The sequence below is a fragment of the Nanorana parkeri genome, unplaced genomic scaffold (genome assembly GCF_000935625.1).
Source record: "Nanorana parkeri isolate BGI_ZX_2015 unplaced genomic scaffold, ASM93562v1 scaffold23, whole genome shotgun sequence".
Lineage (NCBI taxonomy): Eukaryota > Metazoa > Chordata > Amphibia > Anura > Dicroglossidae > Nanorana > Nanorana parkeri.
Genome location: NW_017306291.1, coordinates 2,567,036 through 2,590,733, shown reverse-complemented (window position 1 = coordinate 2,590,733; position 23,698 = coordinate 2,567,036). Strand labels below are relative to the sequence as shown.

General features: G+C 41.4%; 1 protein-coding gene across 1 annotated transcript in view; it reads left to right on the top strand.

Annotated features, from left to right (window-relative positions):
- MRC1 (mannose receptor, C type 1) overlaps positions 1-20,336 on the top strand; it is a 69,968-nt gene extending 49,632 nt beyond the window's left edge. The window contains exons 17-30 of the mRNA XM_018564250.1: positions 610-773; positions 3,099-3,166; positions 4,729-4,829; positions 5,320-5,462; positions 5,681-5,795; positions 6,263-6,429; positions 9,158-9,260; positions 11,021-11,253; positions 12,217-12,382; positions 13,283-13,432; positions 16,415-16,531; positions 17,208-17,375; positions 17,805-17,837; positions 19,932-20,336. Coding sequence (XP_018419752.1) covers positions 610-773; positions 3,099-3,166; positions 4,729-4,829; positions 5,320-5,462; positions 5,681-5,795; positions 6,263-6,429; positions 9,158-9,260; positions 11,021-11,253; positions 12,217-12,382; positions 13,283-13,432; positions 16,415-16,531; positions 17,208-17,375; positions 17,805-17,837; positions 19,932-20,179 — 1,976 coding nt within the window. The 3' untranslated portion in view covers positions 20,180-20,336. The remainder of the gene's footprint in view (positions 1-609; positions 774-3,098; positions 3,167-4,728; positions 4,830-5,319; positions 5,463-5,680; positions 5,796-6,262; positions 6,430-9,157; positions 9,261-11,020; positions 11,254-12,216; positions 12,383-13,282; positions 13,433-16,414; positions 16,532-17,207; positions 17,376-17,804; positions 17,838-19,931) is intronic.
- Positions 20,337-23,698: the final 3,362 nt, after the last annotated feature.

The following is a 23,698-nucleotide window of genomic DNA, read 5'->3' as shown; positions in this document are numbered from 1 at the left end:
ATACTTTAAGAAACCTTATAGACCTAAGAGGGCACAATGAGCCATGAATACGATTTCCAGGGTTGACTGTTGCCTTTTGTTTAAAGAACTCCAGACAGCTGCCCCCACACTGCAAGGGTTAACTGCCTGCTTTGGTCTAGGGGCTAAAATAAAAAAGAAATACTCACCTGACCCTTGGTCCTGCAGTGATGACCGCTCACCTCCCTCCCCCTCCACTCCGGCTGTGAAATGTCCATTGGCATCCTCATGTCTAATAGACTGTATAGATGTGCTAATGTCACGGATCCTTACACCTCCGGAGCCCAGGTGAGAAGAGTCTAGCAGCCAGACGGGACCCAGGATCGGGTGAGCATATGTTTTTTATTTTAGACCCTGGACCAAAACAAGCAGTTAGTTACCCCTTGCAGTGTGGGGGTAGCTCCACTACAAGTGTTAATTTTTTTGACTGACTGAAGTTCTTCTTTAAATTAGGACATTTCTCAAAAAGCTGAAGTTACTTCTTATCATTCAGATTTCAAGCCAAATAATTGTGGAGAGATGCGTTTTTGCTCCCATGAAGGTTTCGTTATAAAACTGTTATCCTGAATAGATTTCCTTCCTCTCTGACAGCATATCAATTGAGCAGTGATGGCTGGCTGGTCCTAGGTGACAGGCAATATTATGTAAGTAAGGATGAAATGACCATGGAGAAGGCACGAGGGTTCTGTAAGAGTAATTTTGGCGACCTGGTCACCATCAATGGAGAAGAAGAACGGAAATATCTGTGGAAATATGTAAGTTCCGAATGTCTGTTTCTTCTGTATTGAACATTTGAACTAAATAATCCCCCTTTGATCCCTTCCCACCTGCAATTTATAAATGTCTCCCAGCACATTGCTGAGGATATATTTATAAAGGTTATCCTTCTGACAGCTAGGAGCAAGCCCATTGTCGGACATCTTCGGTCCCCAACTAATGATCAGGAACCAATCACAGTGAATCCTGATCATGTGATCACTACGGCAGCTATGACATACTGATTACAATTAAGCAGAAGCCTTCATTCAGAAAACAATGGTTTTGACTTGCAGTGGCCACTGGCAGAGTGTCTCTGTTTAATACTGAAAATGTCTAATAGAATTATAGTATTCAAATATAATAAAAACGTCATTTAGAAATGTTGACATGTACAAAAAGTCACCACCTGGATTTAGTTATGATCTTGGGTTGCTTCAGTTGGTCAGGTCTAGGTTCAGCAATGTTATGTGCCCCAAAAAGGAGGTCAACTGCCTACCTGAATATACTTAATGGTCAGGTTTTTCCATCAATGGATTTTTTCATTCCTGATGGCACATTGGGCACATTCCAAGATGACAATGCCAGGATTCTTTGGGTTCAGATTGCGAAAGAATAGTTCAGGGAACATGAGACATCATTGTCACACATGGATTGGCCACCACAGAGTCCTGACCTTAACCCCATTGAGAATCTTTGGAAAGTGCTGGAGAAGACTTTACACAGTGGTCCGACTCTCCCATCATCACTACAAGATGCTAATGTTGTGACATTGCATAAGCTGATAGAAGTGATGCCACTGCGAATGCGTGCCCTAATCAAAGCCAAAGGCGGTCCAACGTAATATTGGAGTATTGCAGTGTGTGATTTTTTTTTTTTGGACAGGCAGTGTATACATATATATATATATACCAAAACAGAGCAGCTTGTTTTAATGATTAGTATGGTATATATGGGGCAAATGATGTCCTCCTCCTGATAATACGTGTTGCCTTGTTGTCTTTATGATCAATTTGCTTCAGCACTCTCTGAGTATTTGACTTGGAACAAGCACACACAAGCACACAACTACATCTTAGGGCTAAGGCTAGGTTCACACGGCAATCGTGCACAATTCCATGCGGATTGCCACGCGGTCAGGAGTCGCCAATTGCGCTGTGGATGTCATTATTTTCTAATGGCACCCCAGTCGCGCCGGGCGGATTGGGGTGGGTTTCCCACCGCGATTCCGGCTAAAACAGCTGCGCACAGTGTATCACAAAAAGAAGGTACTTGTACCTTTTTTCTGCGATTGCCGTGCGAATGTTACTCCATTGAAATCAATGGGGCCGCACGGCAATCACTGCCTGCATTGTGCCGGACTGCATGATCCCCGGACATGCGTCCTGGGTGTTATGCGGTGTAGTGCAGGTGTGATCTTAGCCTAAGAGTGGGAGATTTAGGGGTCTTGATAAATTACCTCAAACATTTTTTTCCTATGTTCAAATCTCGGACTATGTGAAATGAGAAGTCATACCAAAAAGAGAACCTTAGAAAAGACAGCATAGAAAGACAAGAGAAATGGATAAGAGTGGCTAAAAATGGAGAGATAGTAGAAAGAAGGAGGAAATGAAGCAGGAACGTGGAAGAGAGGGGAAGGGGTAGGGAAGGGAAAGGAAAGGAAAGGAAAGAGTCGCAAATGCAGTAGTCATGTTAAAAAAACACTCAAAGTCTGCATCAGTTAAAGGTCTAGAAGCCATCAGTCGAAGGATGGTGTCTGGAAAATTAACATACCACCCTTAATAAGTACCAAATGTTTCTCATTAATAAATGTACTATGTAATCTGGCTTTCACTTCGGCCAATGAAAGAGTGTCCGACAACCACGCTTTTGCTATTGTTTATTTAGCTGCAGTGAGGACATGTAACAGGAGTTTGGTTTGATTTCTCATGAGACCTGCAGTGGAACAATTGAGAAGTGCCCCTATGAGGTTCTCCCATCACACTGGATCCCAATAAGGTTGAGAGTAGCCTATAGACCTGCATCCAAAAGCTACACGCCACCTGTTTCATTCCTGACCATAATAGATGATATGCAAAACCACTGCATTGCTTTTAAATAAAACATTTGGTCCTTCTACTTGTTTGGATTTTGGAACCCCTTCTAGATCTCTGACTTGCTATTGGATCATTGTATGATTAATTTATTTTTCTGCGTGTCCTTCCATGTTCAGTAATTATTACATTGGGTATCTTATGACCAGACGCTGTACTTCTATAGTCATGCAATATTAGATTACATCTTAATCTATAACTCTCTTCTCCGTGGTTCTTTTTCCTTTTTAGATCCTAAAGAATGGGAAGAGTGAAGCATACTTCATTGGTTTACGTTTACAACTAGATAAACAATTTAAGTAGGTGCTTAGAATCTTATCAGGTCTATGTTCTTCTGTGCCACACAAGGTTCCTTTCTATTAGTTGTTTGATATCCAATGGTAAGGTATCCAGTTGGTTGCTTCTGATATCCAATGGTAGCTGTACATGTGCTGCTTCAGTAACCTAAAGCCATTTTGATGGTTGAGCTGATTTTCTCATTGGAATTAACTTGTATTTAGACTTTTATAGCATGGCATGGCGCTTCAGTTCTGGATTCCCTTATTTCAGTCACAGCCCCTGGTGACATGGAACCCCTTTGGTGTGCAGAAGCTGCAGACCCAGTGTCCAGGCATCATATATTTACACCATTAGATGATAATAATAAAAAAATTCAAGAATCTATCGCTAGTCATTCACTCCCCCAGCATCATTCTTAGTGAGACGTCTGCTTGACTATGGCCAGGTTTAACATATATAAGTGCAGTAGCTTACTATTGTTAAGGTGGTATATGCAGCTGCCCAGGGCACATATCTTCCAGGGGAACCCAGTTTAATCTAAAACTCTTAATCTATACCTTTTGTTTGGCTGCCCATTCACAGCAGGCTTGATTAGCATCATTGCTCTGTTCCGGTGGTGCTACCTGCTCTTTTCTAGAGAACCATCATTTGATTACTCCTCGGCTGTTCCATCCCCAGCATATCACATGTCCAGCTAATGAGAGATGTGTCTGTGTGGGTTTTGCTGAAGGACTACTGCCCTAGCACATTGTACTATTTCAACTGATAGATCCAATTCTCATGGAGCTCTCTGGAAAATCCTAGGACTTCACTTGTGCACTGTCAAACACATTGGGGTCTATGTATAAACAATTTGTAGGGCCCTTCATCCCACAAATATCTGTCAACATTCATTTGGGTGAATAATGCTAAAAACAGATGCTCTTGATATCTATTTTTTTGCAGTTCAAATGTAGTATGTTGTAATAATACATCATGGCCACTTACTTATTATATAAGTATTTCTCATGCTCCTCCGCTCTTTCTAGCGGCCAAGATACACACTGCATTCAAACTGGGGAAAAAGTATATTAAGAACAATTGTTTTTGGCATTAGCCACTTAAAATGAACTTTCACAGATATTTGCAGGCAGAAGGGTCCTGTGATTTGTTTATAAAAAGACCCCATTGTGAATAAATGTGCTGGTCTTGCTATATGTAATCTTTCAATACTCCCTTTAAACCAATCTGTACTGTAGATGTTGCACATTCATATGATGAATAAAATCCACAGTGAGAGAGGGGTGGGTGAAATTTGGGTGCTTTAATGAGGATTAGCTGCAATGAAATTGAGGACACCTATCACAGGGGTGTAACAGACAGGAAGTTCCCACCAGAAACAAATAACTTATTTCCACTTACTATGTAACAAGTATCCTGGAAATGTGTCCTCTCTCTAAAGACATACGGTAATTTTAGTTCAGTGTGTTATCACTTTTTTTTTGGGGTGTTTTAATTTTACATACTTAAATAACATTGATCCCAAACACCTATGTGCAACAGTTAAATTTGGAATCTGACATGTATGTTTTGTGTTCCTTAGATGGATGGATGGATCTCCTATAGATTATGTGGCTTGGGCAAGCTATGAACCCAACTTTGCCAACAATGACGAGAACTGTGTAGTGATATATAAAACCCTAGGTACAGTATATCTTGCTTGTTCTGATGATAACTGTGATGGTATTGTTTTCAGATGAGAAGCTGTATGAGGTCTAAGCTATGGATGATTGTAGTAGCTCATTCCTTTTTCTAAAAGCACTCTGATTTACTGAAGAATAATCATCATTAAAAAATGGAACAAAAGACTCACAATGGTGTAAGCTACACCATTGCTCACAGAACAGTATAGTACCATTGGCTTAAGCTTACATTGTAGTAGCTTACACCATTTCTAGTAGCATGCCATCCATGCTAGAGCTTACACCAATGGTTACACCAACCAACTAGTTGTTTGTGTATATACAATGGGGGCAAAAAAAAAAAAGAGAAGTTTATTGTTAGGGATTACATACACTGTAAGACTGAGTATTCAGATTCTTGCATGAGCCCGTTCGTGACTGGTTCTCTTTAAGATGGAATTTCAATTTATTGTTTAGGTTTAATTGATTTCTTTTCATTTTTTTCATGGTAGGCTACTGGAATGACATAAACTGTGGTTATCCAAACCCATTCATTTGTGAAAGGAAAACCAGCAACATCAATACAACACTTGTGCCGACAGCCCAACCACCCAAGGGCGGGTGCCCATCAGAATGGATGGCTTTTGGGAAAAAGGTAATCTGCATGAAACAGTTAATTCTATCTTATTGCAGTGGTGTGAAAATGGGGCCCCATAGGGAAAATAAAAAATGATGAAACCACGTGATAAAGGTATTTATTTATTGAACTCTATCATCACACATATTACATAGATAATGATTAGATTAGACATATTATCTAATACTTGTAGCAGGTACACTTCAGCAGACTAACAGGCACATTGTCTATTTAAGTGTTTTAGAATATACGGCCAGGAAAATGATGAAGTGGTGGAGTGGCACTCTGCAAGGTCAGCATGTCAGCAGGCGGGAGGAAATTTGGCTAGCATATCTGATGAATTGGAACAAGGTAAGACGGAAATGCATTCAGCTGCCGACTGCTTGTCCATATTTGTTTCAAGGTTATAGAAACGGCCCAACTGTGCCCACATCCGGTTTATTATGCATACCTGATCATCTTCTGTGATGCCACTCCCAGCAGCAACTGTCTTTGCCACTCCCAGCTGCAACATATTTTGGCTGATGGGCACCCACAGACCCCTTCTCGGATCCAACAGTCAATCAGATTATTGTTTGTGTGCTATTTTGGTTATAATGTTTGGTACCTGTTCAATTTTGGTATGTTTAATAAAAGGCTGCTGTGGCCATTTAAATCCATGTCACGCAGTTTGTGCATTCATTGGGGTTTTAAACAGAGGGACGTAATTGACGAATCCATCAGTCATGTAATGGGTTGTGGTAACACAGGGATGATGAGATGAAATCTACACATCTAGCTTTCTTCTAACTTTTATTTTTATCTGTTTTTGATTCCAGCTTTCCTGACTTACAACTTAAAAACTGTTAAGACTGATGTCTGGATTGGAATGAACGATGTCAATGCAGAGCACAAATTTCTATGGACAGACCAGAGTGGAGTGCATTATACCAACTGGGCCAAAGGCCATCCATCTGGGAGCCATATTTACGTTCATGATGATGATGTGAGTTGTAGCACTTGGTGGATAAACCAGGCCTGTTTGGATTAGCTTGAGAGCTTTCTATAGAAAGATAGCAGGGATGAATACTTAATGCACCATAAGTGCTCCATACATTTTGAATTGAACTGGCAGATGACACAGGAATCTGCAAATTTAAAATTGGAATGCTGGTGTCACCTGCCTGGCTATGTGATTTGGCAGAGGTGAGTGAATTATAAGACTAATTATAAGAATTACAGATGCTTTGACAGGAAAAATAGCTAAGATGTGATACATGTATTTCAGATGTATATTTAGCCTCTTATTTACAGTTGTTCAATAAAGCAAACCTGTGTTTTAGCTATTCAGGTTCACTTTAAAAAGAAACAGACACAATTGGGCATATATAGGCCCTTTTCATGTGTGCTGATCAGGAGAGGATCTGTACATGGATCCTCCACTGATCACATCAGTACGTAGCGGATGTCTCCGCTGTGAGATCCGTGTCCGGACAGTTTTCCCCTTCATCTTGTAATGGATGAAAAAAACGTCAATTACTGAACCCCATGTCAGTCTATGGGGAATCTGGTGTAAACGGACATGTGTCTGTTTACATCAGATTACATCTGGCACGCTCCAGTCTGGCAATAGGGAATACTGTTTCTGTTTGTTTTTCTGGGCCTTGCCAGAGGTGGGGGTAACCGGGTGTAAACGGACGCCCATAGACTTTCAATGGGCATTTGATCGGATCCGCTTGAAAAACTGACAGGTGAACCCAATCTAGCCAGCAGTGTGAAAGGGGCATAGGGGTTGGGTAATTCAGTCTTTAAAGATTACAGTTGTGCAGATTTCATTCTGCAAGGTGGATTTATCATTACTTGACATCAGTAATTTTGTCTGAAGATGACTGTGAAGCTAACAGTCAGAACTTAGAGGTTCTGTGAGATATAACATTTGATGAACTGTCAAGCATCATACTGATAACGCATTTTGTTTCATAGCTCTTAATTCTTCATAACAGTATCAAAAATATAAGAGAAATGTAGACATGTAAAAGGGTGCTACTGCCCATTCATAGTGATTGGACGTAAAGTAGTCACCACTCCAAGTTCACTTCTGTGATGGACTACAATCTCACGTTTAGTTTACTAACTTGTATTGAGATTGTAGTCCATAACAGGAGGGAGATTGAAGCGGTGACTACTTTACAACACACACAGGGACCATGGGGAACAAAAGTAGCCCCCCTCCAGAAGGAAGGACAGTGTCAGCACCAATTCAGAGATGATTTGAGGATCTACAGCCGAGTGATACACAAATAAGATACATTTTTATTAATAGTTCAGGTGCTTGAATGTATTTTTAAGATCTAACTCCTGAGTTTATTGTCACTTCAATAATGTCTCTATTAGCCAGTCTATGAGTTTACTATTCGTATATCAGAAAATCTCACTTACAAACCATGGGTCACTCTGTCTCAGTGTACCCAGGGCCGGATTTGCCACAAGGCCAGCCGAGGCCTTGGGGCAGCAGGGAGGAGAGGGGCTGAAGGGGTGTGGAATTCCTATCTCCCAACAACTGGAACATGCTGTTCCAGGCGCCGGGCGGGTAGTTGTTTTCTACATTTAGCACTGCTTTGGGCAAGCAGGGCTAAATGTACAGCGGGGAAGCCACCACTTATTTTGTACAAGTGATCTTGGCAATGTTGCAGAGAACACTTGTATTCAGCCTGCATACAGGGGGGGCGCATTGAGGAACCTGGCCTTGGGGCAGCAAAGAGAGTAAATCTGGCCCAGGATGTTTTCTAAACTAGATGTATAATTATTCTCCTTCATATCTAGCTCCTTCCTCTCAATTACATCCACATTGTGTCAGAGGAAAAAAGTCAATTTAATACACGAAGACATGGAGGACAGTTTTTAAACAGCTCCTCATGTCACTTCCATATTCTATCAGGGGACACAGAGGACAGCTATAAGGCAGTTCCTCAAGTCTCCAGAGTTTCTTTTCTTTTCATAGTAGATTCAACCACTACTATATCCTTGCTCCTTATAAAACAGATTTCAGGCTGACCCATTCACCTCATACGCCCATTCTTTATCCTCATCTGTACATTCCTAGGATTATTCACTGATGCTATAAAATAAAGTGCATGTCCAAGAGACTTATGGTATTAGTAATGTAATCTTGTAATCTTTACTGTAGAGTGCTATTGTAAATTACTAATAGAACAAATAAGTTATCTCTTCTCCTCTCCATTCCAATAAACGCAGTAACAAGGTGCACATGTTGGCTTAAAGTGACACTAAACTCAGAAGTTGCATTTTTAAAATACATTCAAGTCCCCTAACTATTAACAAAAATGTTTCTCATTTGTGCATCACTCGGCTGTAAATCCTTAAATCATCTCTGAATTGGTCCTGACACTGTCCTTCTGGAGTGTGGTTTCTTCTGTTCTCCATGCTCCCTGTGTGTGTTGTAAAGTAGTCACCGCTCCAAGCTTGCTCCCATGATGGACTACAACCTTGTGTTTAGTTTACTAATTTGTACTGAAATTGTAGTCCATCCCGGTAGTGAGCTTGAAACTTAGAACAAGCCAGGATGGTGGTTCAGGTGAGTATAAGTTTGTTAGTTAAGTTTCTTAGACAAAATGAGCACTTAACCCTTGCAGTGCGTTTGATAAAGCTAAAACAGCTCTAGCTTTAAGTGCTTTTATTTCACATTGAGCATTGAGAATACTCTTTCCTTGTAGACTGACTGTGTGGCTTTAAAAGCGGGTTTATTGTTGGATGCTGGGGCCTGGATTGAAGAGGACTGTGACTTGGATAAAGGATATATATGCCAAAAATCTAAAGGTAGGACTGACCAATGGCAAACAAAAATAAAAATGATGACATACCTTTGTTTTTTAAAGCCAGAATAATCACTTATACATTTTCTAGAGGGGCATTTAGCATCTGCAGCATGAGCAGGCAGGGTCTATTTTAGGGGTAAAGAGAAAATGGGGTGCAGATTACGCTCACTTCTGTGCTTCCATTCTGCTGGAATAAAGTCCTATATTTGGAGTTTGTGCTGCCCTATGCTCATGTGAAAGATTTCGCCCTTCTGTAAGAGTCTGTTGCTTTGTTGAAACTGCTGCTTGTCTGTCATGCTGTCCCTATTGCTTCAACGCTTTGGAGTGTAACTGCACCTTTGACACAATTACATTTATCTGGTAGGCCCCTATGACCCCAGTCCCCTCTCCCAGTCTTTTAATTACTTGCCCTCATCCTTCAAAATATTGAGGGCCATTTGTCAAAATGTTCCTGGCTAGGTCTGCACATTCTCTTTAGTCTAATTCCTCAATCTCTCTTCAATCAGCAAAGCTTTTAATTAAGAATGATTCAGCAAAGCTGATGACTGAAGAGATCCAACTCTGACTCAGCAGAAGGCATGTCAGACCTCTACAGAGAGACCACTGCTCTCTTTTCTACTCTGGCTGTGGCTGCTTTCTAATGAAAACTTTAAAAAAAAGAATGTTATGCACCTGGAATGTATTTGACTGATTAAACCTAAAAAGTATTAATGCCAGAGGGTCAATAAAGGCCCTCTCATAACAAGTTTACTTTAAAACAGGATTATTGGAGACAGACTGGCAAAAAAAATATTGATAGCAGAATGGACAACCCATTTGATGATCTGAAAAGATGCTAAATGTATATGTTTTTTCAGTTGCCATGATACTATCTAGGCAGGCACTCGATTAAGCATTAATTTTCTCCGAGAAGTCCCGATGATTAGCAAAGGTAGTGCTCTCAATCATGACCATCCGACGGCTCCTACTCGTTGCTGTCTCAGCCATCTCCCTCTGAGCACCTTTGGCTGTGCAGGCACTTAGGGGGTTATTCACAAAGCTGCTAGAGTGGCAGCCGAGTGAATAACCCAGCCGAAGTGAAGTGAGCCGCACAACGTTCGGCTATTTACTTCTGGCTTGTACGGCTGATTTCATAGGCCTGATTTCATAGGCTCATAGGGGCCGCATGGCAGTGATTGAATAGCCGAATGCCGCAGAATGGCAGTGAGTGAATAGCCAAATGCCGCCGAGCAACATTCGGCTCGGCTATTCTACTTGGTACCTCTGTGGTACCGAGCAGAATAGCAAATCAATTAAAAAAGTTGAAAAAAAGATTTTAAAAATGTAAATAAATAGTTACATAAAAAAGAAAGATTTTTTTAAAAAGAAAGAAAAAAAAATTTGACTGAACAAAAGGGCTCCGGGGGCCGAAGAGAGCCAAAGGATCAGCCGAAGCTACGGCTGGATCCGTCGGCTCCTTTGTGAATAGCCCCCTTTGTGTTGGGATCTTGAGCCTGAACTACATCTTGAGCCTGGTTGGGATCTTGAGCATGAGTCTTGAGCGTCTGTTCTGTAGTCTTAAAACCACTCTCTCAACCAGTTCTACAAGTCAATGTAGTCAGTAGTGTCCAGGCAAAGGGCAATAAATATCAACCACACAAATGTGTTTTGATGTCCCTTCTTTCTCCAAGGTTGAATTGCTTACTTAGGTGCCAGTCCTTGATCGGTTTTATTTTCTAATTTCTATTCATTTGATTGTTGTAATCTCCTCTTTCTCTTCAGACCCCGCACTGGAGTTAAAAACAACGGTTCCTCCAGCCTCTAATCAATATGAGTTTGGTGATGCCACCTACAAGTTTGAGAAAAGGAAGATGAAGTGGGATGAGGCCCGGCGAATGTGTAAAAACACTGACTCTGAGCTTACCAGCATTTTAGAAGAGTACACGGCTTCCTTTATAAAAGTGCAACTAAATAAATTTAAGGAACCTTTTTGGATTGGACTTAATAGTAATAAGGTCAGTACAAAAGGTTGTGCATATATAAAAGAAAATGTTGAAAGACAGTAATGGAGGAAGAAGCATAATTACTTCAATGAGTAATATTCATTTAAAACTCACCAAGACCCTCACTTAATGATATCAGCCGTGTATATGTGGTACGAATGATATATACCTGTAGAAGGGGTTTAATAATTACATGTGGCTTTTACTTACAAAAAGTTCTGTTCGCCAAGCTACAATGGCTAAAAAGCCAAATAACACACGCATCAAAACTTAGTCACTTGAGAACCTTAAATGTAATATATCAGAGAAAATTCATCTGTACTACCAATGTCTTACATAACTACCCAGTGCGAAGCAAACCATGGACCTCAGATTACATTTGCTTCCTGTTTCCAGCCTGATTGGGAGACCATGTAGTGTCTATGGTGGCTAGCAGATGCGCTTCAACCTACACCTCACAAACGAGCATCTATTGGCTGGGATAGGATACCTATTCACAGTGCTGTTGTACTCAACCAGATAGAAGGTGATGGAGGCACGGGTTTGCCTTTGCTCTCTTTCACCCCTCTTCCCTCTGCATTGACATAAACTTCCAGGTTTATGGAGCTGTCTTCAGATCCAACCACCTGCTAATGGGTAATGAACACCTTTATATAGAATTCAGTCTCTGCGCCTATTTCTTTCTCCCTTTCTTGCTTTTCTTGTACTTTTTGTACATCTTACAATTCTTTCTTGTCCTTTTTTGGGTTGTAGCCATGTTACTTTTCTGATGTATGCTTGGCCACGTATATCTGTTCTCACTATTTTAAAGCTTTCTAAGTTACCTACTGACATTTTATATTTGTACTATTGTGGTATGGGGTCTTACTTGAACAAAACCCTTAGAGAAAAACAAATATTTTAAGAAAAATAACTTTCTATAACCAATGATTGGTACAGTTCTACAGTAACATTTTTACTCTCCAATTGTTTCAGACGGACAATCAGTTCAAATGGATTGACGGCTGGAAACTCCGTTACACAAAGTGGGCTTCCGGAGAACCGAAAAAAAAGAGTGCTTGTGTTTACATAGATATTGACGGCCAGTGGAAGACAGCATCCTGTGATGAAAACTATGCTTCAATTTGCAAGCAGACAAGTGGTAAGTGGTATATGGTTGTAGCAATGTGTTTGCTCACCTGCCTGCTTATTTTTCCTGTAGAGGTTGGACAGTGCTGCCCATGTGCAAACAAACAGTGCTGCGTGAAGGCAAAAGGATACATACACCTTTCTTGTCCAGCTGTCAATGAAGACTAGGTGCCTAGACCAAATTTAGCAGCATCAGGCAACTTGGCAATAATGCTATAACTAGTTTGCCTCTTTAAATCATTTTTACATTGGACATATGTGGTTTTTATGCACTGTTTTAAAAACATCTCCATTTATGATATTTTTGACAAATGGAAAAAAAATGTTTTTAAATGCTGTTCACTTTTAATAATTGCTTTATTCATTTTATTTATTCATGTTTTAACTGTCTGAATTTCATTGTAACAGCTGTAGCATGCCAAGCTGTAGCCTATGGGTTCCCAATCGTTATTGTGAGACCGTGCAGTGAGAACAAGGTTTTGGAAGTTGAACCACACACTGCTGCGGGCTTCTAGTCCCAATTTAGATTCATGTTCTCTCAGTACAGGCCATTGCGGAATGTTAGTCTGCGGAATGTTAGTCTGCAGATTGCGGTTGCCAACTGTCTAAGGTACACCTACACGGTGGGTTCATTGCTGGCCACCTGTGAACCATTGTGGCTTGATGGTGTCTGGCTTCAATACATCATTGACTCAGAACAAGCACTGTACACTGCAAATGAATGTCAGATCAGGGTTACAATTTTGAAAGGTGCTCTATCGCTGAATGATTACTGTTATAAGTAATATTATTATTAAAATATTTCTCATAAAACAATATTACTTTGATTTCTTTTCTAGTTGTGTGTTATATGAAGTTGCATAACAATTGTTTGACTCTTGTGAAACCGCTAACCTCTAAATATTGTTTCCAGTTATGGCTCCCACCGAACCACCTCAAAAGCCCGGAAAATGCCCAGATTCTTCATCAAAAGCCTGGATACCCTTCCGCGGCCATTGCTATCTTGTGGAATCTTCATTTAGCAAAAACTGGGCTCAGGCATCTGTGGAATGTCTTCGGCTAGGTGAGCGGGATGACATTTCGACATAGCAGAGCAAGCAGCTTAACAGAAATGCTGGGTCTACAGAGACATTAGGATGTAAGCTACCCCCTATTACTGTAACCAGTTGTGTAGTCCCATCACAATCTTGCCAGTTTAAGAGGGCAGCCTGTACTATAAAAAGCATGTTCCAGTCACATATACAAATGTTGCATGTAAATTGATATGCAAGTCATCCTTCTGAATGGCTCTAGTTCCTATTGTAGCATAAATGTATGCTATAATTGGCTACACACTCTGGAGCTCACTGCAACCAATATAGCAGCATGAGAGGGAGACTGCACAGCGGTGCATAATATGACAAGAGGCTGGTGTGCTGTACTATTCTGTCCCACACAGAAACAATGTGTGATGCCTTCAGTACTAATTTAGCTGATCTAAATGCCACTTCTCCAGAATCTTACCTACAAACTCATACTTCCCACCTAACTGTGCATTTTAGAATTTATGATTTTGATTTTTTTTTTAAATGATATGTTAATTAGAAGGTTGATTTAATTGCTGCAATGCTTGTAGGCATCAAATGATTATTTTTGTGCAACATGAGAAAAAACTTTTCCTGATCATCAAGAAGGTTCTGATCACAGTGGTTACAAATAAGAATCAAAGTAGCAAATAGTAGCAAAAAACTGTATAAATGTATTCCAAAATACAAAAGTGTTACACATGACTGAAAAACATGTTGCACTAACCCCACACCTGTGCACCCATTGAAAACTAATAGGCAACGTTCTCCATCTCATTCATACTATCCACTCATACAGGCGTGCTACCACAATTCATTAATAGGCAATTGCTGGTGGAGCTCTGAGGAAATGGAACAATGCGGAATAAATCCAGGAATCAATAATTGGAAACAAAAAAAGTTAATGATTGTTAATTCATTAAGTTAGAGAGTTAATTCTCAAGTATAACCAGTGACGTCCAGTGACGTCGATGTCCGTGACGTCACCGGACTCTTCCCCCCTTCCCATCGTTAGCCGACGGAGCCACTTGGGCCGGTGAGACTCAGTGTATATATTCACTTCTGGATAGCTTTACCCACATTCTGCATCTTAGATTTTCCTTTATGTGGCTCCAAGTCTCTGATTGGCCCTGCAGGTCTGGAGCAAATGCCGCATTCATTAATATGAATTTGCCTAAATACCTGCAGATGTCGCAATGTATATCAGTGTTATATCTTCAGGTATTTACAAGCACAGCAGATGTTATATTCTATGTCGCTTCCTGAACGTTCTTGGGCCGGTGAGTTTGCCCAAGAAACTTTCTGCACGAGCGCCAGCCAAGGCATTGGCCTATATACATAGAGCACAGCAATGAAGTAATAAAATGAACTAGGATCACACTAATCCAGCACGTTATTATTCTAAGTTGCCCCATTCAAGCGCCGGCCATATTGAGTGGGGCACGTGAGATTAATAACGTGCTGGATTAGTGTGATCCTAGTTCATTTTATTACTTCATTGCTGTGCTGTATATGTATAGGCCAATGTAGTTGGATCTGTATGTGCGTTATAATTAATCGAAATTAATCGATTAAAAAAAATGTGATTAATCAAACACAAAAATTTAAATCAGTAACAGCCTTATTTTTTTTTAATCTTACCATTTTCATTAAATACCTTATTTTAGAACCAGATATGTCATCACAAGGCAGGCAGATCATGGCTGATGGCAGGGGCAGCATAGTGCCATACACAGCTCCCTGAAAACATTACAGCCCCATGCCACCTCTCTGCCCTCAGTTCTGATGCACTTAGTGGGCTGTATCTTTGGAAGAGTTATAGAAATATCAAAAAAGCTTTGATGGGTGGATGTCAGTCTAGAGGAGTAGGAGTTCCTAGGCAGATATTTGCTTGCAGACTGCCCTAGGTAATGCCCACATGTGACCATGAGCCTCCATGATTGAAATAACTGAAATCTAATGCAAGAAACGGGCAGGACAAGGACAGTTAGACTGTGGAAGCAACGTCTAGATAATACTGGATGTTCTGCAGCCAGGAAATGAGGCGGGTTCTATCTGACTCGCTGCAGCATCTAATGCAGATTATAAGAAGCTCACAGTGTGCAGTGAAATCAGAGTAAGCTATTTCAGTCCACGAAAGGAGCAGCTGTGCAAGACTAAAGGGAAGGTCGGAGTTCAGCTTTAAGCTGAGATTATCCCACGTGTCCTATTAGATGAGATCTGGGATGCCTCACACACACAGTTTATAGATTGTATATACAGCTTTAAAGCAAACCAAAGTGAATCTCAACTGTCAAAAGCTTTCAAACAACAGGGAAACACATCAAAATGTCAACATTCCCTTTGCTGTGCACCATGGTTTCACCCTCCAACCCCTACATGACTAAAGGACTTCGCAGAGGTGTAGGGGTAGGAGGATGGAACCACTGGGCCACTGTACACAGAGGAGACCCGGGCATCAGACAACCCCGTAAGGCCCTATTCACACTGAGCGATTCGCAAATTGCGCGTTTGTTGCGCGATTTGCATTTTGCGCGATGTTGCGTGGTTTGTCGCGTGATATCGCGCAAATGGTTGCATTGAGCAAACTAGAAGCGCGGCAAAATCCGCTCCAAAACGGGTCCTGCTGTAGCGACGCACGACAGCGACGGACAGAGCCCCATTGCCATGCATTGGAGAGCGATATCACGCGGTAAATATCCGCGATATCGCGCGGATTACTGCGCGATAAATCGCTCAGTGTGAATGGGGCCTAAATGCTGAATGCCGAAGACAATGATGGGAGCTGCAGTACTGGAGTGCAGTACAAGAGACACAAGCTACCAGATAGGTGAGTAGATCTTCTCTTGCAGGGCACCTTCAAATTTCAGGGCACCTTCGACTTGTTTTGCTACCTCGATAGTGTCACTTTAACACATATATACCTTGACAGTATACATGCCAATGGTCAGTGGTGTGATTTTTAATATGATTGTTTTCAGGAGCCAATTTGGTTTCAGTGGAAGATCAGGTGGAAGCAGACTTTTTATTTCACAGTACCGAGATACTGGGTGACCGGGTTAACACCTTCTGGACTGGTTTATACAGGAATTTAGAAGGTACAGTAGTTGCTTTTTCACTTATATGATCAATGTTTCTTTAGTGTACTGTGTATATAGTTATAGTTGTTTTTGATAATGCAATCCAAGCTTACTTGAAAAAATCCATTTCGTCTGCCCATCACTTTCACCAATGTTCTGGATTGCCAGTGTGCTTTACACCTCTTTTCCTGCTGCCTGATGTGATTCAATCTTGATTACTCAAGACTACATATCCCATTATGCATTGCTTCCAGCAAGCAATGCTAAAGTTACATTGTTCAGACTTTCAGTTGTAGTTCAGAAGGCAGGCTTTGTGAGAAGTTCATATTCGCAGGGCTGAGTGAAATTGAGGAAGTGCATCGTATGGCATCTTCAAGAAGTACGTTTACAAACTTCTAGGTCAACATGGTTATTAGGAATAGGAGAGAACTTCAATATAAAGGAAAATTCAATATAGAAATATATATTTCTGTTTGTTTTTTTTGAACATAGATACCCTTTAACTTATTATTTGTTGTACTAATTTTCCATGTTTTTTTGTACATGGGGGGTGTGACAGAGGTCTGTCCTTTGCCTACATACCTTGTGCTAAATGCTATCCCTCTTCTCATCTCAGTAAATTGGCCAGTATGCATTAATGAGGTTTTCCACTAGAACATAAGGAATTTACTACAGTTTTTTTGTTTGCCTGTAGGAAAATGGCTTTGGCTGGACAACACTCCCTTGGACTACGTAAACTGGAACACCGGGGAACCGTCTGACCAATCTGACGAGGACTGCGTAGAGATGTACGCTACAAAAGGGACCTGGAATAACGCGTTCTGCTCCTCTTACAGGGGATTCATTTGTAAAAAACTAAAAAGTAAGTAATTATTCCCTCCTGTCTGGATGTGCTCAAAGATTACATACATGAAGAGTAAAAAAAAAAGCAAAAACAGCTTGTCACTTTAATGCTCATCTTCTAGTTGTCCCCAACAGTAGTTTCTCACCTAGATATCGCCCAGGCTGTCATAACCACAGCCCTTTAGAGAGCATCATCACACCAGCCTGGGCTCAGAGTACAAGTGGCATTCAGTGCAGGAACAAGGACTTCTGCTGATGGAGAAGGAGAGCAAGGACCAGTGATGGCCTGACAGAAGGCCTTTGGAATGGGGTTAAAAGTGGTGGTGGAACTGGGGGGTTACTGGAATGTGTTTTACTAAGAGGCTGGTGTATGACTTTAAAGTTTCTCTGTTAAATATTTAAATTACAATGACATCTAAAAATATTTTTCTGCATTTTATATTTACAGCTCCAGTACCAACAGAAAAGCCAATAAAACCAGGTACAGTGTACTCTACACTTATTAATACTACATTGAATCAGCTCGATGTTACTTTTATCTTCACTTAGTAAGGTGTTAATGGGTTCAAACTATTGTGCTTACACAAATATAAACAATCAATGTGAATATCAGATAGTATTACACCGTGTTAGGAATCAAATACTACTCTAAAGCAGCTGTGCTGGATTGGTGACAACTGACAACACTCTTATCAATCTGAAAATAAAAACAGCACTGTGTGCTAACCCCCAAAAAACAAACAAAAAAATATATATACAGTATATCCCAATCAAGTTGTGTCAAACAATCATTCATTATCCCTAATGCACATAGTGCAAAATACTCCTATACAACCCTCCCTTTACAGTGCAAGGGTCTTAAATTTCAATTATCCCTTATTCATTTAACCATAAAGCATAAAACATATACAAATGTAAATAATCATAAATTAATTCTTGAACATGCATTGTACAATGATAATAAGTGCAAAACATGTGAACTTTTCTCATATAGCTATTCCCGTTCTTCTTCAACAGTAATATATATAGTATATTAGAGCATAAATCCATCCAACATCATGTGCTTGTATACGTCTAAAATAATAAATTTCTCCCAATAAAGTGCAGTCAATCAATGTAATTAGGAATGGGCGTAAAATTTGGGCAAAGGTGATTTCCTGGCAAAATCACAGATTTGGCAACATTTTGCCTATTATTTGGTCTTGCAGCACTGCAAGGAGAAATATATTTAAAAGGAATTTAAAAGGCTTATGTGTATAATCAAAAGCCACGGTTAGTGTAAATTGTGTCTTTTGGGGAGTTTCAGCCTAGCTCTTTATATAATATGGCTGTCCAGAGACCTGACTCTCCCCTGTTTTCTGAGACATTGGATGGCAGCTAGGAAGCAAAGACATAGATTAAAGGAGAACTATGAGGTGAGTGCTTTTCACTCACCTCATAGTTCTAGCCGACCTGTAACAATGAGACTGTCACAGGTCGGCTCAGTAGATCGAGAAGTGAGCGAACACATAGCGGCGTTTGCTCACCTCTGGATCCTGTCACAGCTCTCTGCCGTGAAAGGGGAGGGGCTGAAATCCCTTCCTCCCCGATCCGCCAGCACTGACTGGCGGATCGGACGGGGGAGGGGGCAGGTACAGCTGGCTCTGCCTCTAGATAGGCAGAGCCAGCTGTCACTCACGCAGCTGGGCGGATCCAGACATAATTGTCGGGATCCTCTTCAGCTGCGGCGTCTCAGTATACCGCGAGCAGTAGCTCGCTGTGTACTGTGGCGTCTCAGTATACGCAAGCTGTAGCTCGCGGTATACTGAGCTTAGGGTGACGGGAGGACGCTAGTTTTTGTCCTCCCGTTACCCTAAGGAGAACTATGGGGGAAAGCCTTAACCCCATAGTTCTCCTTTAAATGCCTACGTTTTATTATCCTTAACAGAAAGAGGACACAAAGAAACAGATGGAAGCCGGACTCCAAAATACCTTCCCGTAAATAGCATTATTACCATTAAAATCTGTTTCTTTGAGCACAGAACAGGACACAGGACCTTCCCTCTATATCCTCTATTGCTTGCTTAAATACTGAGGATTCCCAGGAGGGAGAGGGGTTATATGAGGGTCCTCACTGCTCTGGCCACTGTACAATCACCTGATCATACCTGCATATTACCTAGTTGTCTCTAAATTTGCCCGTGTCCTGTACTTTACTCCAAGATACAGATTTTACTGATAAGTAAAAAATCCTACTTTTAGTAGAGTAAAGATGGGTTAAAACTTCTGACTTATTTTATTGCTGTCTGTGCCTTCAACCACACCTCACATTTCTTGTACGGGTGTCCCAGAGGCAGGTGGTGAGAGAAAACGTTCCCAATGGAGTCACAGGCAGCAATTAAAGACCGCTAAAACATTTAACTCGCCTCTACTCTATCCAGAACAAAAAAATGAAAACCTTGGCTTGAGTTAGGCTTTAACAATATACTCATGACAGAGTAGTAGTTCATAACATGGCATGGCAATAAGTGGAATTCCATTTTAACGTCACTGTACCACTTTATAACATTTTCCCTTATTCTGCTTTCCTCTACAGAGGAGTCCAAGGGAGATCAGCAGAAGTCATCACACGGTATAACAGGGGGCGTAGTCATACTTGTCATAGTTGTCGTTGCCGGAAGCACCATTGCAGTCTATTATCTGTACAAGAAGAAGCAGAATAAGGCCCCTCCCCCAGAAGAAAGCTTTGACAACACACTATACTTCAATGGCAACCGCGTTCCCCCGACGAGTGACACCAACATTCTTGTGGATAATATTGAACAAAATGAACGTGTTCATTGAACAATTTCTTCGTTTTATGGATGTAAAAAGTAATTCCTAGGTGTGGATGGACTCTAAATCAGCTCTGAGATTTTTATTCATTATTCAGGGAAAAATTCAACTCCAACTCCTTTGCTACTATTAAAGTGTAACATTACCTTTAAGCTCTCTTCTAGCCTATGCCATTTGTGCCAGTCCAGTTTCAGTCTCTCTTTCAGTTCATTGAAATTGCAGTTAAAGGCCAATTCCAAAATGTATGTCACAGATTTGGTGGATGCCAATGGCCAGCATTCTGTCTTGGCTTTCTGTAACCCATGGAGACCCCATTAGTGGGATTTGCCTGCATTAGATCCGGTCTTCTCTCTCACCTACAAGGCCATAACAAAAGTGTGCTATCAAAGGGGACCTTCCCAATTATATGATTACTTCACATCATTACACATAGTTGCCAGTAGGTCTGTTGTAGCAAATGCCCTCAGCCCGCATGTGTTCTTCCCTGGACTGCTACAATAAGACTTCAGTAATACAAGTGGTAAACGTGCGCTATAGCAAGCATAATGACGCATTGAGTTTTGAGTCTTACAAATTGAAGCGTATTAAAGTACTGAAGAAGCCAAGGCACCAGTTCAATCTTGGATGCATTGTCATGGGACAAAGTAGAGACTTCAAAATTCTATCTAGGCATAATAGAATAGGATAGGTAAATACTATAGATGCCTGCAGGAAACCGAAGGCAGATTGTCAAAAGACTGCCAATGCACCAGTTTAGTCTTGGCTGCAATGTCATTGGAAAAAGTAGAGACTTCAAAATTCTACTTAAGCAGAATAGAACAGGATAGGTAAATACTATTTAGAAAGTTTATTTTAGTAGTGTCAAATATCACATTTCTCAGAAAGGTGGAATTGCAGTCGCTGTATCAGTAACTTATATGCAGTAGGGTAGACATTTTGTGGTATGAACTGGTATTAAGTGTAGCTTTACTAGTATCCAGTGACATCGCTACGACCCGAGATGCTGTTCCTAATAAAATGATAGGCCACATTCTCTGACCCGGCCCAAAAATGGCTCCCTCTGCTGTGTATGGATAACAGGTCAACTTAAGAGCAGTTGTTGTGTATCCACATTGTTTAATGAGATGTTATTGCTTGCAAATAATGTTTTGTACATGAGAAAAGTACTTTGTACATGAGAAATCTATCTGGTTTACAAGTCATTAATTAAAATGTTAATGAAAATCAGTTGTGTAGGTATATTTATTGTCTGTTCAGTGTGGAGCAGGGCTCTTCCTCTGGTGAAGCTTGTCTGAGGTGGTGCCCTCTTGAGGTAGCATGAGGCTCTCACCTCCTTCACTGGTGATACCAATTGACTAGAATCTGCATGTTCTTGTCTACACATGATGTATATTGTCACTATCAACAGACTTAATATCTTCTGCAAGGAGGCAGTAAATATGAACTGATGGAGTATTTAATCTTGGAACACTTGAGGTCTGAACCATCAGTGAATGGACTAAACATTGGTATCATTAGCTAGTAGTGTCCGTGAAGGTTCTCAATTGTCCATGTTATGGTATAGCTAGTATTAGCTATTCACATTCAATTGGTCTTGTTCTGCTATGTTGAAGATGTTGTGTAGCTTATCCAAGACACTTATTTAGTTTTAATCAGTGACTGAAAGATACCCTGGGATTTATATCCACACAGGTAACTCTTCCTCCTTAATCCAAACATCATGGAATGTTTAAAGGCAGATATTGACTGTCCAATAACAGGATAGGAGGTGTGGAAATTGTGGAACTACCCTATTCTAATTACAAAATCTGTAATAGGTGTAAATCCTTCGACTTACATGAGTGAAGGTTTGAATTGTTGCCAAATCACCAGGATCGAGATGTTAAAGTAGGTGGAAAACAGATGTGTCAGAGGACCCAACTCCTGTTTAGAAATAGTTGTTCCAGTTTTACGTTATTAGAACAGAGTGGTTCCGCAACGTTCCATCCTGTTCTTGGACAATCAACATCTGCCTTGATCAGGGGCTGACTGGCAACGTTTAGCCCAGGGGGCAAGTACAACCCAGAGGCCCACGGTGCAGCAACTTGGCCCCCCTCCCACTCTGCCTCTTCTCCCCACCCCTGTCTGCCACTTTTGCCATCCATGTAACAGTAGTGTGAATGTATTTATCGGTTTAGGAAATTTAAAGCACACTGGTTGTGGAGGGATGCCTCGTCAGGGCTGTGCCTGTGCATGACTGCTGCGATCCTGGAAATACATTGTACAGCATTGCAGAATGGAATTGGCTATAGAGAACTACAAATCCCAGCAATAGTACAATATACAGCGCAATGCAGAATATCACCAGCTGTATAATATATTATTACTGGGTTTTGTAGTCCTCTATAGCTAGTGGTATTCTGCATTGCGCTGTATAATATATTATTACTGGGTTTTGTAGTCCTCTATACAGCGCAATGCAGAATACCACCAGCTATAGAGGACTACAAAACCCAGCAATAGTACATTATATATAGCAAGCGTGAGGCGGGGAGGAGATGCAGCGTGTGGAGTGTGGATGCGGGCGGGTGGGTCTGGCAGTGGCAAGCGTAAGGCGGGGAGGAAGTGCAGCGTGTGGAGCGTGGATGTGGGCAGGCAGGTCTGGCAGTGGCAAGCGTGAGGCGGGGAGGAGGTGCGGCGTTTGGAGCGTGGGCAGGTCTGGCAGTGGCAAGCGTGAGGCGGGGAGGAGGTGCGGCACGCGGCGTGTGTGAAGCCGTGAACAGGGCCATCTAATCGAAAGCTGATTAATCGATGATTGAAAATGTTGACAACTTTTTCAATCATCGATTATAATCGACTTAGTCGATTAGTTGTTGCAGCCCTACATTCATCCCTGATTTCTGGGGACAGTCCCCGGATTGAGTAGAACGTCCCCAGACAAATTATGTCTCCTGGAACAAAAAATAAACCAATTTCTTTTTTTCAATACTCACCTGTTCCCTAGATCCACCGACAAGTGCAGCCTCCCGTCTCCCACGTTGTCAGAAGCTGCATAGAGCGTGTGCTGGTTACTACTTAAACGGGCGCACGCTGTGTGCAGCTTCTGAGAAGGTACGCTATTAGCGTAGCGAGGAAGCCGGCTGCGCATTTTGCATCGCTCCCTCTACGCTAATAGAGTATATTCTCAGAAGCTGCACACAGCGCGCCGTTTTAAGTAGTAACCAGCACACGCTGTATGCAGCTTCTAACAGCATGGGAGACGGGAGGCTGCACTTTTGATGGATGCAAGAAACAGGTGAATATATTTTTTAAAAAGTTTTTTATGTTCCTGGGGATAAAATGTCCCCGGATTTTTTAAAAAAAATTGTGTCACCTTACCTTGGCCTGGTGGTCAGTGGGGGGCTCCATAGACCCTGGTTGTGGGGGGGGTCTGCTGTGGCCGCAGCTGCAGTGGCTCACTCCCTCTGCTGGGCCATTCGTGACGGCATCTGAGATGCACGGGGGCAATTGCCCCCCTGGCCCAGTCCGCCCCTGGCCTTGATACATGCT